At 44.1% G+C, this 15,141-nt stretch overlaps 1 protein-coding gene across 1 annotated transcript in view; it reads right to left on the bottom strand.

Moving 5' to 3' along the window:
• Positions 1-5,025: 5,025 nt before the first annotated feature.
• The window catches only part of foxo3b (forkhead box O3b), a 61,275-nt gene continuing 51,159 nt past the window's right edge, over positions 5,026-15,141 (bottom strand). The window contains exons 2-3 of the mRNA XM_014145259.3: positions 11,984-13,450; positions 5,026-10,810 (exon numbers count right to left, since the gene is read on the bottom strand). Coding sequence (XP_014000734.1) covers positions 12,017-13,450 — 1,434 coding nt within the window. The 3' untranslated portion in view covers positions 5,026-10,810; positions 11,984-12,016. The remainder of the gene's footprint in view (positions 10,811-11,983; positions 13,451-15,141) is intronic.

Consider the following 15,141-nt stretch of genomic DNA (forward strand, 5'->3'; position numbering starts at 1 on the left):
CATCAGCCAGCCTGTTCTCTGGGTTTCACCCCCAGTGTAAGGGCCAGTCGGAGTGAGCCAATCAGGACCTGGAGACGACTCTTCGCATCCTCGTCTTTGCCAACCCCACCACCTGGAGCCAGCAACTTGTGTGGGTGGAATACTCCCGCAACACCCTCTCCTGCTCAGCCACTGGTCTCTCGCCTTTCGAGTATTTTCGATGTGTTATCAGCTCCCGCTCTTCCCTGAGCAAGAGGAAGAGGTGAACATACCCTTGGCCCAGATGTTTGTCCGCCGCTGTCGCCGTACCTGGAAGAGAGCCCAGTCTGCTCTTCTCAAGACCACCTCCAGGTATAGACGGCAGGCAGACCGCCACCGGACACCGGCTCCCCGCTATCATCTCGGGCAGAGAGTATGGCTGTCCACTCGGGATCTGCCCCTCCTGGTGGAGTCCTGCAAATTTTCCCCCCGTTTTATCTGCCCTTTCCCCATCTCTAAGATTCTTATCCCCTCTGCTGTTCGTCTTCTATTTCCCCGCACCCTCCGTATGCATCCCACTTTTAATGTATCAAGGATTAAACCTGTCTCACAGCCCTCTGTCTCCTCTTTCTGTCTGCATCTGGGTCTTATCCTGAGTTCTGATAAGGGCTTGTGTTCAAACTGTTACAGGGTCTGATGACAATACCAGGCATTTAATTCAGTGGTGAACACGGCAGGAGAAATGCCACAAACAAAGGTTTTGAATAAGTCATGTAGTTAGTGAGCTCTCTTGACACTGCACTATGCACTGCCACTAGCTATAGCTAACGTAAGTAATGGTAGCCTACTGTTACATTCCTATTTTCCACAGCGGTGCTGGTCCCAATACTTCTCTTTTCTTCTAGTACTCCTGATTTGTCAAGTTGGTTTATCTGTGTTGTAATGTTCATGCTATGCAATATTAGTTTCTATCTCAACGGTTACAGCCTGACCGGGTCTAGGCTAGGTAGCTACAGTGTGCACATAACCTGTTGGTGAAAGTAATGGTAAGCTGCACTCGTTACTGTTTCACCTTGGCACTCCAAGATGAAATAAAGGATGTGGCAGTCTAGCTCTCTAGAGAAAGTTCACACAACTCTACTTTGCTCATGTTTTGGTGAATGCTCCTGTAATGTGGAATTTCTTATGTTTTTTCAGGATCTACTTGAAGGTGTGTGAGCTGGAAGGGCAGCTATCACCCGCATGGTTGATAAATAAGTGGGAGAACCGTAAGCAAAAATACACGGTACGCTACTGTATGTTATCTTGACATTTATTGCTGTGCTGTACTTGGCTAATAAAGTTCCCCTTTTATCTGAGAGCAACAATACTTTCCCATCTATTTCCTATGGTTCATTGGCACATTCAAGTGTGAAGATATACATGTCAGAAAGGTGCAAGTATTCCAGAGAAGTATACTGCAATTGGCATAATACCTTTTACAGGCCTTTACATGTAGCTAGTATGTTTGATGCTGAAAGCTATCCTTTTCCATATTTTTCAGGAGTTGAAAGCTCCCCCCACCGGAGTCAGCACAGAGGGAGGGGAGCCCACAGCCACTCCATTACCCCACCTGTCATCTCCTCCCTCCCAGAAGGGTCCAGATGTGGAGACGGGAGAAGGGGTGATTGCCAGGGAGGCACGCCTTATGTCCATTTTAGAGGCCCTGATTAAGAAGTAGTACTATGTATTTTGTATGTAGCTATTCAGTTATTTTTATACTGTTTTTGATTAAGTCCTTTTTTTTATCCCAAAGTGGATTTCTGTTTTCTCATTGAAAAGTGTTTATTGTTTGTAATAAACATTTACTGTTGGTGTGTTTTACTTTCAACATTTCAACATTCAAAAATGTACTCGCAAATCTGAGCTATGTTGTTGCAGGTGCATGGTAACAATGAGATAAGTTGAAAGAAAAAATAAACCTGCACACTGCTCTTGCTAGTATCACTTTTTTATTGAAGCTTACGTGTCGACTTCTTGGCCTTCGTCAGAGCTTTTTGCTCTACTAATATAAATAAACCATATTTTTATAATAATAATTTATTACATTTCTGTAGCGCTTTTCATAACAATCTCAAAGTGCATCAAAAGCAAAAAACAAACAAGCAATACATCATCAGTAGCCTAGTTGGCTAGGTCAACCAATAGAGGCCAGGTCTTTTGAGTGCATGCACTCTCCAAAGATGCGTGGCTCCCGAGAGGCACAGCGGTCTAAGGCACTGCATCTCTGTGCTAGAGGCATCACTACAGACCCTGGTTTGATACCGGGCTGTATCACAACCGGCCGTGATCGGGAGTCCCATAGGGTGGCGCACAATTGGCCCAGCGTCGTCCGGGTTAGGGGAGGGTTTGGCCGAGGTAGGCCGTCATTGTAAATAAGAATTTGTTCTTAACTGACTTGCCTAATTAAATAAAGGTAAAAAAAAGATGGAGAGGGACAGTTCATGGCTTGATCAGAGGAAGGCGGTTTGGGAAATGGTTGATGAAGATGAAGTCTGGTGACCTTGTAGAGGGCTAGCTACTCTGGGGACCAGCCCGAGTCATGTAGCCACTGGACTTTTCAGCTGTGTAGTGGCTGATTCAAATCATCTGCAAAAAAACATGCTCCAACTAGGAATTACAAGTCAAGAAACTTGGGCTTCATCCTAGAGCTCCAATATCTTTGACCTGAAGATTACAGACATTATGATTTTTCCCAATCTGAGCTCATTTTGTTTCCAAATTCCCAGTTGTAATGTTAAAAACATATTCGTTTTGTATGATCTACTATCAACATTGTAAATTTTTTTTGGTGGTGGGGATGGGCTTCCATAGTTTTACTTGGCTCAGTGCAGCCGGCAATTTCAGAATGTAACAGGCTGTTACTGCAACTTAAAGTAAAAATTCAATAAAACAAGTCTCTAATATTAGGAAAATGTCTGTACATTGTCTTTGATCTGCTATTACCATACTGTCGGAGTGTTGGGCCGAATGAGACAATTCTGTTCTCACTGCCCTGCTCGGAGGGGGGCAACTGTCGGAAGCATGTCAAGCCCTACTTCCGGAGGTAGCGGTAGAGACATAACAAGTTCGCAAGTTCACATTATTAAAAAAAGGGATAGCTGAGGGTATTCTCTCGAAACTTCTAGAGAATCTGTGTGAAAAAGGTCATAGTTCCTGACCAACAGGAGTCAGAGAGAAAAGAAAGTGAGAGAGAGACAGAAAAAAAGACAAACAGTGAAACCTAGAGAGAGGTAGATAAGTTAAGTCAAACCCCATGACTTCCAGTGAGTATGCAGCAGACTGGTCTAATTGGCTGAATCAGTTGTCTAGGTCACATTTTGGTTTTTGCCCAAGCACTACACAGCTGTTTCAAATAATCTAAGCTTGATGATGAGTTGGTTATTTTAATCAGCTGTGTAGTGCTTGGACAAAAAACAAAACGTGCACCCGGGGACTGCCACGCAGAAGAAATATCAGCACGTGCAGAGAAGCATGAGATTGAACTTCACTCAACTTTGTAGCGTTTTCCCCATTAGTTAACACTATCAACGTTTCCCTTTACTGTGGGAATTGTGATCGAATCAACGCAATATTAGCCACTTTCAATACAACATACTGAAACAAAAAGAACTATGCAAGACTTAGTATTCAAAACTAATTATATAAGAGATTTTGTTGTAGGCAGAACGCATCGGAGTAGGATTCTATTGCATTGACAGGCACGACTCAAGCACCTACTCTACAAAGACCGGTGCACCATAACCAATCAGAGTTCCAGTAGACCTATATGCACATAGACCATTGTATGGATATGCCATTCACTTTGAACTGAACTGTTTTTACAGCATCAGCGGTCGCTTGTTTTGAGATCAAAGCGAGAGCTACATGTAGTGACGTGTGCACGTTTGTACATTTGTTCATATCCTCTGCTAGTTAGTGAGTTATTAGCCCAGTTATAGATACTTTGTAGTCAGCAATAGGGGAGTGATTGATTCCTACAAGAGAACAAAACGTGTGCAAGTCAGTAAAGAGCTTTTTTTTGTCTTCAAAGGGCAGTGTTGTATTTTAAGACAGGCTTGCATGCAGAGGGTAGTATGCTTTGTCTGATTCTCTGTAATAATGGTATGGGAATAATAATGCATTTTATTTTGTAAAGTATTTATTTTGCATCAAACAACACAACATTTCAGTCACCTCGTTGTCTGAAGGACAGGTGGATAAACAGGTTAATGTCAAGCCCTGCATGCTTTTGGAATGTAGGCCTACATTGAATATGACACATTGGCTGCTACTGCAGGTTGAAAAATAGAACAGCTATTTCCATGTTAAAATGTTATTGGATGCATTTTCTCCATTGTTTTTGATGGTAGGCCACTCTGTTAGGCCTACATTACAATAAAATTGCCACAGTAGCCTACTTGACCACTGTTAAAACTAACTTAAAGCGGGTACAGCCTCAGTGTTCACAGTGAACGTGTGCCAGAAGTTTGCACTCAGCAGACCTGAAATTTGCTCAGTGATGAAAACAATTACAGGGAACATTGCTTCAAGGCATTTCTATTAAACTAAACTAACTCACCTCTAGCCTCATAGCTGAAATACTGACCTTTCTTAGTTAGCCAGCTGGAAACTTGACACCATAGAGATAAAAGTTTATATCTGACCGCAACCTTACCTTGGGGAGGTGGCAGGCATTGTGTGAGGGGTGGTCGGGGGGCTGTGTGAGGGAGATTTGGGCTGTGACTGACGAAGTGTTTACGAGCAACATTACTACACCAAATATGTTCTCTACATCTTCTTCTCCCTGTGATGCAATAATTATGGAAAAGTACCCATCCCAAGTCTCAGATGTCCAAGTGTACTTAAGGTTGTATTAATAGTAACTATTAATAACCAATATATTACCTATTCGTTCTGCTTTTCTAATAACCAATAAATGGCACATTCACATATAGTTGTACATTTGAATACATTTTATAATCCTCTGTGCATTTTCAGTAAACCCAAAACATGTCATAAAGAAAATGAGCACTTCTGGAACCAGTAGAGTGTGTAGCTTCACCCAGGTTTATTTACATGCGCACCATTTGTTATACAAACTAGATTACAATTCAAAATGGAATACACAGGAAAAATACCCACTAACATCAACATCGTCGAGAAGAAGCGAGTGTACTACAGGGGTCAAAGAGCAGAGGTCATAGGTGACAGCATGGCAGGTGAGGGGTGGGGCTAACGATGTGCAGAAGGTTCTAGGATCAAGAAGAGCTGTCATGACTAAAAGAGTAACTAGTGGCACTTCTGACTTTTTTTTCTGGACATGGGGGTAATTATTATTATTATTATATTTAACCTTTATTTAACTAGGCAAGTCAGTTAAGAACAAATTCTTATTTACAATGACGGCCTACCCCGGCCAAATGAGGACGACGCGGTGCCAATTGTGCGCCGCTCCATGTGACTCCCAATCACGGCCGGATGTGATACAGCCTGGTAATACTGTGTGTGTCTGTGTGTGGATGGCATGTGCCATCATTATGGGGCTAAACACAGTAGCAAAGAATGAATTTGTGGAACATCTGTTGTGGGCTGACTGGGTTCTTTCTCCCCTTCTCTGTCTGTCTGTATACTATAATACAGGGGCATTTCTATAAGTGGTAAGGTACAATGAAGAGTCATAGAAGTTCTAGGTTTGTTGGAAGTCACAGGTTCCAGAAAACAATGGGGTTAGAAGATTTCAAGTTTAGGGGATCTACTGGGACTCATAGAGATTCTCGACATTCCGAGAGAGCTGAGTGCACCACTGGTGTAGAACTTTAGGGGTTGGGGGTCATGCACTAAATTTCAGGTAGCACTGCTACAGTAGATTACCTACCCAGCCATGCACAAACACTCCTCTGCCTCAGCCTCCGGGTGACGGACATACATACACACGTTTGTTTGCACACTATTTTACAGGACAGACAGGCCAGGGCAACCCTCTGAGTAACTACCCCAGACACAGAAGGGGTACCAGCGGCCCAGATGCTGCTACAATAATGGTTTCCTGGTTCTCTATCTGCTTCAACAAAAGCATTGCTAATACTAGCGTAGTGTCTTCCCTCCCACCCGGCAAGTAATGTAAAGTTCTTTCTTCAACTCTACCTTCCGAGGCATCACAAAAAAACAAGGGTCAAGTACTACATGAGTATATAAGGACATAGACTGAGTATATATATATGCATTTCACACAATTCATAATGCATAAATACAGTACATGCATACAGAGGGGGGTGCTGTATGCGCCTTGAAGGATAACGAAGGATAACATATCCTTGTGAGATAAAATCAATAATTGAGATAAACGTCCACAGTCACACACACACGAACACACACTCAGGAGATACAGGAGAGACCTGTAGGAGCACCAGGTGTGTCTGTGAGGGGTGTGGGTGTGTGCGCATCATGAATTCCACATGAGAAGAAAAAACTATGATGACAAAAAATGAAACGAAAGGACCAAGTGAAGATTTTCCTCTTCTTCTTGAAAGGTCATAGTTCACAGGTTACAGGTTCACGACACAAGCATGACTTTTTTGCCAACAAAGGACATGTTGTTGTGTGTCCTACCATGGAGATGTGATCTAGGGTAATGTTAGGTATGGGCTAGCTCCCTCTTCCCCCTGAGTGATGGTATATGCAGATAATAACATGCCCCTCAAGCCCACAACGAAACAACAAGCGGAGTTAAAACACATATCCCTGCTCTTATTTTTCGCTATGTGTGTGTGCATGTGTGTGTGTTGTGAATTTGGCTGCCAGCATCACCTACATGTACATGTTTCAAGTAATTTGGCAATATACACAGATAGCTTATTGTTTTGCTCTAGAAAAACAAAATGGCTGCCAGAGGGGGTGGAGCCTGACTGTACAACCTCCTGGCCTCTCAGCGCCACCCTGCTGTTGCTACTTCTACGGCTACGGCTCAGCAGGCTGCGTAGGTAAAACGCACGGATTGCTAGGGCCTGGACTCAAACACTGTTTACATCAAAGCACCTTTTATGGTGTGTAAATGTACACAACGCAAGAACATAGGTATTCATTTTGGCTACATATGCTATACTACACGTCCTGGATGCAACCTTCCAATTAGCTAAGTAATAATGGCTAAACTCCCCCCTTCTCCTCGGCTCTTCCGTTAACTTGACTTTACATAGATCCATGACAGATTACTTTCCCCCCCTTTTTTTACAGTTACAGTCAAAGTCGGAAGTTTACATACACTTAGGTTAGAGTCATTAAAACTTGTTTTTCAACCAGGACGGTAAGTTGGTGGTTGGAGACATCCCTCTAGTGGTGTGGGGGCTGTGCTTTGGCAAAGTGGGTGGGGTTATATCCTGCCTGTTTGGCCCTGTCTGGGGGTATCATCGGATGGGGCCACAGTGTCTTCTGATCCCTCCTGTCTCAGCCTCCAGTATTTATGCTGCAGTAGTTTATGTGTCGGGGGGCTAGGGTCAGTCTGTTACATCTGGAGTATTTCTCTTGTCTTATCCGGTGTCCTGTGTGAATTTAAATATGCTCTCTCTAATTCTCTCTTTCTCTCTTTCTGTCTTTCTCTCGGAGGACCTGAGCCCTAGGACCATGCCTCAGGACTACCTGGTATGATGACTCCTTGCTGTCCCCAGTCCACTTGGCCGTGCTGCTGCTCCAGTTTCAACTGTTCTGCCTGCGGCTATGGAACCCTGACCTGTTCACCGGACGTGCTTGTTGCACCCTCGACAACTACTATGATTATTATTATTTGACCATGCTGGTCATTTATGAACATTTTAACATCTTGACCATGTTCTGTTATAATATCCACCCTGCACAGCCAGAAGAGGACTGGCCACCCCTCATAGCCTGGTTCCTCTCTAGGTTTCTTCCTAGGTTTTTGGCCTTTCTAGGGAGTTTTTCCAAGGGAGTTTTTCCTAGCCACCGTGCTTCTTTCACATGCATTGCTTGCTGTTTGGGGTTTTAGGCTGGGTTTCTGTACAGCACTTTGAGATATCAGCTGATGTACGAAGGGCTATATAAATACATTTGATTTGATTTGATTTGAATCACTCCACAAATTTCTTGTTAACAAACTACAGTTTTGGCAAGTCGGTTAGGACATCAACTTTGTGCATGACACAAGTAATTTTTCCAACAATTATTTACAGACAAATTATTCCACTTATAATTCACTGTATCACAATTCCAGTGGGTCAGAAGTGTACATACACTAAGTTGACTGTGCCTTTAAACAGCTTGGAAAATTCCAGAAAAAAATGTCATGGCTTTAGAAGCTTCTGATAGGCTAATTGACATAATTTGAGTCAATTGGAGGTGTACCTGTGGATGTATTTCAAGGCCTACCTTCAAACTCAGTTCCTCTTTGCTTGGGGAAATCAAAAGAAATCAGCCAAGACCTCAGAAAAAAAATTATAGACCTCCACAACTCTGGTTCATCCTTGGGAGCAATTTCCAAATGCCTGAAGGTACCACATTCATCTGTGCAAACAATAGTACGCAGTATAAACACCATGGGACCACGCAGCTGTCATACCGCTCAGGAAGGAGATGCGTTCTGTCTCCTAGAGATGAAGGTACATTGGTGTGAAAAGTGCAAATCAATCCCAGAACAACAGCAAAGGACCTTGTGAAGATGCCGGAGGAAACAGGTACAAAAGTATCTATATCCACAGTAAAACAAGTCCTATATTAACATAACCTGAAAGGTCGCTCAGAAATGAAGAAGCCACTGCTCCAAAACCACCATAAAAAAAGCCAGACTACGGTTTGCAACTGCACACGGGGACGAAGATTGTACATTTTGGAGAAATGTCCTCTGGTCTGATGAAACAAAAATAGAACTGTTTGGCCATAATGACCATCGTTATGTTTGGAGGAAAAAGGGGGAGGCTTGCAAGCCAAAGAACAACATCCCAACCGTGAAGCACGGGGGTGGCAGCATTATGTTGTGGGGGTGCTTTGCTGCAGGAGGGACTGGCGCACTTCACAAAATGGATGGCATCATGAGGAAGGGAAATTATGTGGATGTATTGAAGCTACATCTCAAGACATCAGTCAGGAAGTTAAAGCATGGTCGCAAATGGGTCTTCCAAATGGACAGTGACCCCAAGCATACTTCCAAAGTTGTGGCAAAATGGCTTAAGGACAACAAAGTCAAGGTATTGGAGTGGCCATCACAAAGCCCTGACCTCAATCCTATAGAACATTATTATTTATTTTTTTAACCATTATTTAACTAGGTAAGTCAGTTAATAACAAATTCTTATTTTCAATGACGTCCTAGGAACAGTTTTTGGGCAGAACTGAAAAAACGTGTGATAGCAAGAAGGCCTACAAACCTGACTCAGTTACACCAGATCTGTCAGGAGGAATGGGCCAAAATTCACCCAACTTATTGTGAGAAGCTTGTGGAAGGCTACCCGAAACATTTGACCCAAGTTAAACAATTTAAAGGCAATGCTACCAAATACTAATTGAGTGTATGTACGTTTCTGACCCACTGGGAAAGTGATGAAAGAAATAAAAGCCATTTCCCTCATTAAAATGCAAATCAATTTATAACATTTTTGACATGGGTTTTTCTGGATTTTTTTGTTGTTGTTATTCTGTCTCTCACTGTTCAAATAAACCTACAATTAAAATTATAGACTGATCATTTCTTTGTCAGTGGGCAAACGTACAAAATCAGCAGGGGATCAAATACTTTTTTCCCTCACTGTAAATAATTCGCTCTACTATTATTCTGACATTTCACATTCTTAAAATACAGTGGTGATCCTAACTGACCTAAAACAGGGAATTTTTACTAGGATTAAATGTCAGGAATTGTGAAAAACTGAGTTTAAATGTATTTGCCTAAGGTCTATGTAAACTTCCGACTTCAACTGTAGATACACACAAACGATACCAATCTCTCTGTATAGTATTTGGCTAAGGATAATTGTACATCATTATTATTTTTATTATAAGTAATTTTAAAACTGGGACTAATCAATCAAACTCATGTAAAATGAAAACAACAAAACCTGAAGTGCATAGCGTTATGTTTATGTCATCATCGCTCCTAAGGGGCTATGGAGTCTTGTCATTTTGGGAGGTGTGCGTGCGTAACGTGTGTGTGTTGTCACTATTTTAAATGCAGATATTGTCTCCTTCCTTCAGTTGAATCAATACTTTTTTTACACAAACAGGTGTGGTGCAGATACAGTGATGATGATAAAACAGGAATTTAAAACAAACATTAAACATTTAAAATCACTGAGTGAAAACAGAGGGAAGATGTTCAAGGTAACTCACCCCAGAAACCACTGTATTAGATTTCACACAACATTACTTTTGTTTTTGTTTATCTTTTTTCATTTTTCAAACAGGAATTAGTTCACTGTACATTACAACCTTGCTTGCCACATTTCCTGGTTTCCCATCCCAAAACCCCTTCAAATAAACAAAACACAGTCTCTCTCTCTCTCTCTCTGAAATCTTTACAATTAATTTTGTCCGGACTGGTATTTTCTCAAAGGAAGATTGCATAATTCTGAGATGAGCTTCTTGTGAAGATTTCACATAGTTTTTATTTTATTTGTTTGTTTTGCAGGAGGCTTTGAGTAACTGACAGCAGCGTCTTGTGAGTCTGTGTCTTTGAAATCATTCATGGTTGGTCAGAGTGGGAGCAAAGGTAGGTTTCTCTAGAGGAGGTCTTGTGTAAACAGAGGGTTTTTATTCCATGTTGTGCTGATGGCAGGTTTGGCAAAAAGGACATTTTGTGTCTGATCTTCTCATGCTTTACAGTTGGGACCTGGAGAGAGGGAGATACGGGAAATGACGTCAGATCTGAGTGAATGGGATGAATTTATAATCATAATTCAATATCAGACTATTACCCAGCAAAAATGTCCACATTGGCACTATGTGGGCCCAAATATTGTCCCCATGTAAATTTCTTGTGGACAGACTATGTAAACATAAATGGTACCGTAGATAAAGGGTGGTGTAAAGAGAGAGAGTGGAGCTTTTCGTTCCAGTTCCGATACTTATTCTATCTCTTCTCTTAACACGTATGGACCCAGAACTTAATTGAGTGTCTGACCAATTACGCAAGACTTCCCACATTGGGCCAATGCGCCTTTGCTCATTGGCTCCATGTTGGCCCCCAAGGCATTTGCCCAGTGAGGCCCAGTGTGGGTGGCCCATATCTAGTGAAGGCACTCCTCACTTTGCCTGAAGTAAGCCCATCTGTTCCCAGAAAACATGTCTAAATTGGCACAATGTGGGCCCAATGCAGGCATAAATATTGGGCTTCCAATGCACTTTTTCTATTTAAAAGAAATTCATTAAATTATAATTTATTTATTACAATTTAATAACTGTGTGGGCTAGCCTGTGTTGGGCTGGTGTAGGCTAGCCCATGTAGGGCTGGTGTGGGCTAGCCCATGTTTGGTTTGGTGAGGGCTGGCCCGTGTTGGGCTGGTGTGGGCTAGCCTGTGTTGGGCTGGTGTAGGCTAGTCCGTTTTGGGCTGGTGTGGGCATTGTGTGGTCTAGCCTGTTCCCACCTTGCCCACCGAATACCCTGGGCCAATGGGGTGGTTTTTTCTGGGTCATAGCTGACTAACAGTAATCCAAGTGACACAGTCCAAAATTACTTTCAAGGAACATGACAAATCAATAAACATGCTTTCACTATTCTCTGCTAGACAGCTAGAAACAGACAGAAAATCACATATTCCCAGTCCCGGTCCCGTGTGGCTCAGTTGGTAGAGCATGGTGTTTGCAACGCCAGGGTTGTGGGTTCGATTCCCGCGGGGGACCAGTACGGGGGAAAAAAAAATGTATGAAATGTATGCATTCACTACTGTAAGTCGCTCTGGATAAGAGCGTCTGCTAAATGGTAAAAATGTAAATGTAATATTCTCTCTCTCTTTGGCACTAATGGCAGTCCCAGATGTACACAGACAGTGACATGGACTCTGACCTGCTCTGCCACCTCCAGAGCGTGTCCTCCCTCTCAGCCAGGGACCCAGTTCTGAGGTCCCTGCTTGGTGCTGGTGAAGCTGCCAAGGTTGGCTCCGTTCAGGTTGGCCAGAGACTCAAAGTTAAAGTCCAGGCCATCTGCGTCCATCAGCTCATTTCTGATGATGGACTCCATGTCACACTCCAGGCTCCCGTTAAACATGTCCAAGTCTAGGTCAGTGGGAAAGCGGTCGGGGCCTAGTGAGCACATCCCACCACTGCCACCAGCGCTCCCATTCAGGAAGAGAGACGAATCAATCTGCATCATAGAGGATCCGTTGGAACCAAGTCTCAGTGGAGAGTGCAGGAGCTGCTGCTTTACGTTGGCCTCGTTGTTCAGGCTCAGACTCCCGTTCAGGGTCCTCAGGGAGCCGTGGGGGTGTAAGTGACCTCCCTGCCCTCCCTGTCCAGCAACCGTGGTCCCAAAGGTCATCATGGGGTCGCTGCAGAGCATGAGGCCTCGCCGGGAGTTCTGGGAGATGACGGCAGCGGCGCTGGCCTGTGACATCAGCGGATCGGACTGGGTCATCATGACGTCGCTGTGGCTGTGGCCCTCTGAGTTGAGCAAGTCCTGCAAGGTCTGGCTGCCAAAGCGGGAGATGCAGGAGAAGGACGTCTGCTTATTCTCCTGGATGGTCTGCATGGGGGCGGGCCGCAGGGAGGAACCCGCTGCGAGGGGCCCGAAGATGGAATTATTGTAGCCGCCGCTGCTTGCACCATTAGAGGGGGATGCAGCGGAGGGAGAGGCGGCTGAGGAGGTAGAGCCCAGCCCGGCAGGCTTGGAGCCAAAGCTGAACCCGGTGGATCCTCTCTGGGTGGTCGGTCCGGTTGGGTTGGGGGCCAGAGTAATATTATCCAGCAGCTCATCCATCAGGTCATCCGCCAGCCCGTTGTTCAGGTTCATGGTTCCTGCCAGGTCTGCCAGGCGAGGCAGCTCTGCGGGCACTGCCTTCCCATTGGGCGTGGGGGCGTTCCCGGGCGACAGCGCCCTGCCAGGGCTGGAGTATAGCATGGGCGACAGTGGCGGTTCATCGTCCGGCACCTCGTCCAGCTCTGGGTTGGCCAGGATGGGCGAGAGGCGCCCACTCAGCGTGCTGGCGTTGGAGTTGGTGCGTGAGCGGAAGTCTGTCCAGGCATCCAGGTCCTCACTGCTCCGTGATGTGGGGCTGCCCGGCCACTTGGAAAGCCCTGAGGGGCTGTCTCCGCCCCCCTCGCCAGCTGCCTGGAGGGCCGCCTTCTTCTTGGCTGCGCGGCCGCGGGCAGACTTGGTGTACTTGTTGCTGTTGTCCATGGAGACAGCACGGCGCCGGGGGGCCTTCCCACCTTTTCCTCCCTCCGGGTTTATCATCCACCAGGAACTCTTTCCCGTTCCCTCGTTCTGGACACGGATGAAACGACTGTGGAGGGAGAGGTTGTGCCGGATGGAGTTCTGTCAGAGAGATAGAAAAGAAAGAGAGAAAGAGAGAGTGTTAGAGAGTCCACTACAGTGCTCAAAATCATTGAAAAGTAATTAAGCAAACAATGCATGTAATCAGTATTGAGTATTCATATTATTTTTCATTTTCCAATCAATGATTGTATGAATCATGTTCATTAAGTCTAGGAACATTGATTTATAAACCACCCATTGAGTTTGTACTCAATGTTCTTTGAGACTAGCACTGCTAGAAGAATAAAGCTTTGACTGTTCATTCCCTGCTGAATGGAACACCACAGATAGCAACACATGAATAACATGCAGCAACAATTAGCGTTGATGTTCCTATTGTTCCCATTGTAGTGTGTGTATGTATTGTAGTGTGTGTATGTGTGTGTGACTTAGTGTGCTCTATTATTAATCACACACACACACACACACACACACACACACACACACACACACACACACACACACACACACACACACACACACACACACACACAAAGGGACCCCCGCCACGACAATACGTAACAGGCAGGTTTTGAAGTGTGTGTGTGTACTTTGCAGGGGGATTGTGAGTCATTGCTGGTGTGTATTGATCTGAGACAAGCTCCTTCATGTTCAGAACAGAGTTGGGAGACACACAGCAGGTTGTGCTTATTCATCATCAAATACTCAAACAGTTTGAGTTCTGGGAACTCAGTCGGGGTCTCAACTTACTGTTGAAAGTTAGAATAATAGAATACACAAGGTGCAATTCAAATGTTGGTTGTGCACTTAATTAGATCATATTAGCAAACTTTTTTAGATTGGTAAGTTAGTCTAGCGGCAAGCTATCTAAACTTGTAGTAAGCATGGTTCGAATTACTGACCGGGGTGGGGCCCATTGATCATCAGCTATCATATTAAAAACGGCAAACATTTTCCTACACCCTATGGCAAAATATGTAGAATTGCAGGAAATTAGCTGTAAAACTGCAACATTTTCTCTCCACCCCATGGAAAAATGAGTAGAATTACATGAAATTAACTTTAAAAATGTAAATGTTCTATGCTGCCATGAGGGGGGCCGCTAAAATGTTTTGCTCACAAGATTATGATTTCATAATGGTACCAATAAAATTAAAGGCACTATAATACCCTACCACTCACAGCGTCCACATGTCCATCGCGCCACACACACACACACAGAAGATAACACCCATCTATCCGTGGCCATGTGGATGCTTCAGCTGACATGCTTTCATATACAGTACCATGGCCCATTTATGATGGAGTAATGAACACACACTCTCTAACCTCACATATCATCACCGGACAAGGGAAGACTGTGCAAGAACAAAGCTCCAGACTCTACTGGTCTATTGGATACATCCTCTACTCACAGGATGAATGAACATAACTACTTAATGATGTGTGTTATGTGTGGCTTACACATAGAGTGATGGCTGTGCATGGTTACTCCACAAACAGTAAGTTTTATACCAAACATGTTTCAACACACAAAAATCTAGGTAATTTTACTGATTATAAATAGGGAGGCAACCCAAAAGAACTGAACACATTGAGGTACTGCAATGGATATTCATCCATGCCTCTTTCCAGTTTCTTTCCAAACATATGGTTCTCTATGGGCCCTGAGAGACACTGGGGTTTTGATATGTGACCCGTTTCAGGAAACTAGGCGTATGTCGCAAGTC

Source organism: Salmo salar, chromosome 15 (genome assembly GCF_965601325.2).
Source record: "Salmo salar chromosome 15, fSalSal1, whole genome shotgun sequence".
Taxonomy (NCBI): Eukaryota; Metazoa; Chordata; class Actinopteri; order Salmoniformes; family Salmonidae; genus Salmo; species Salmo salar.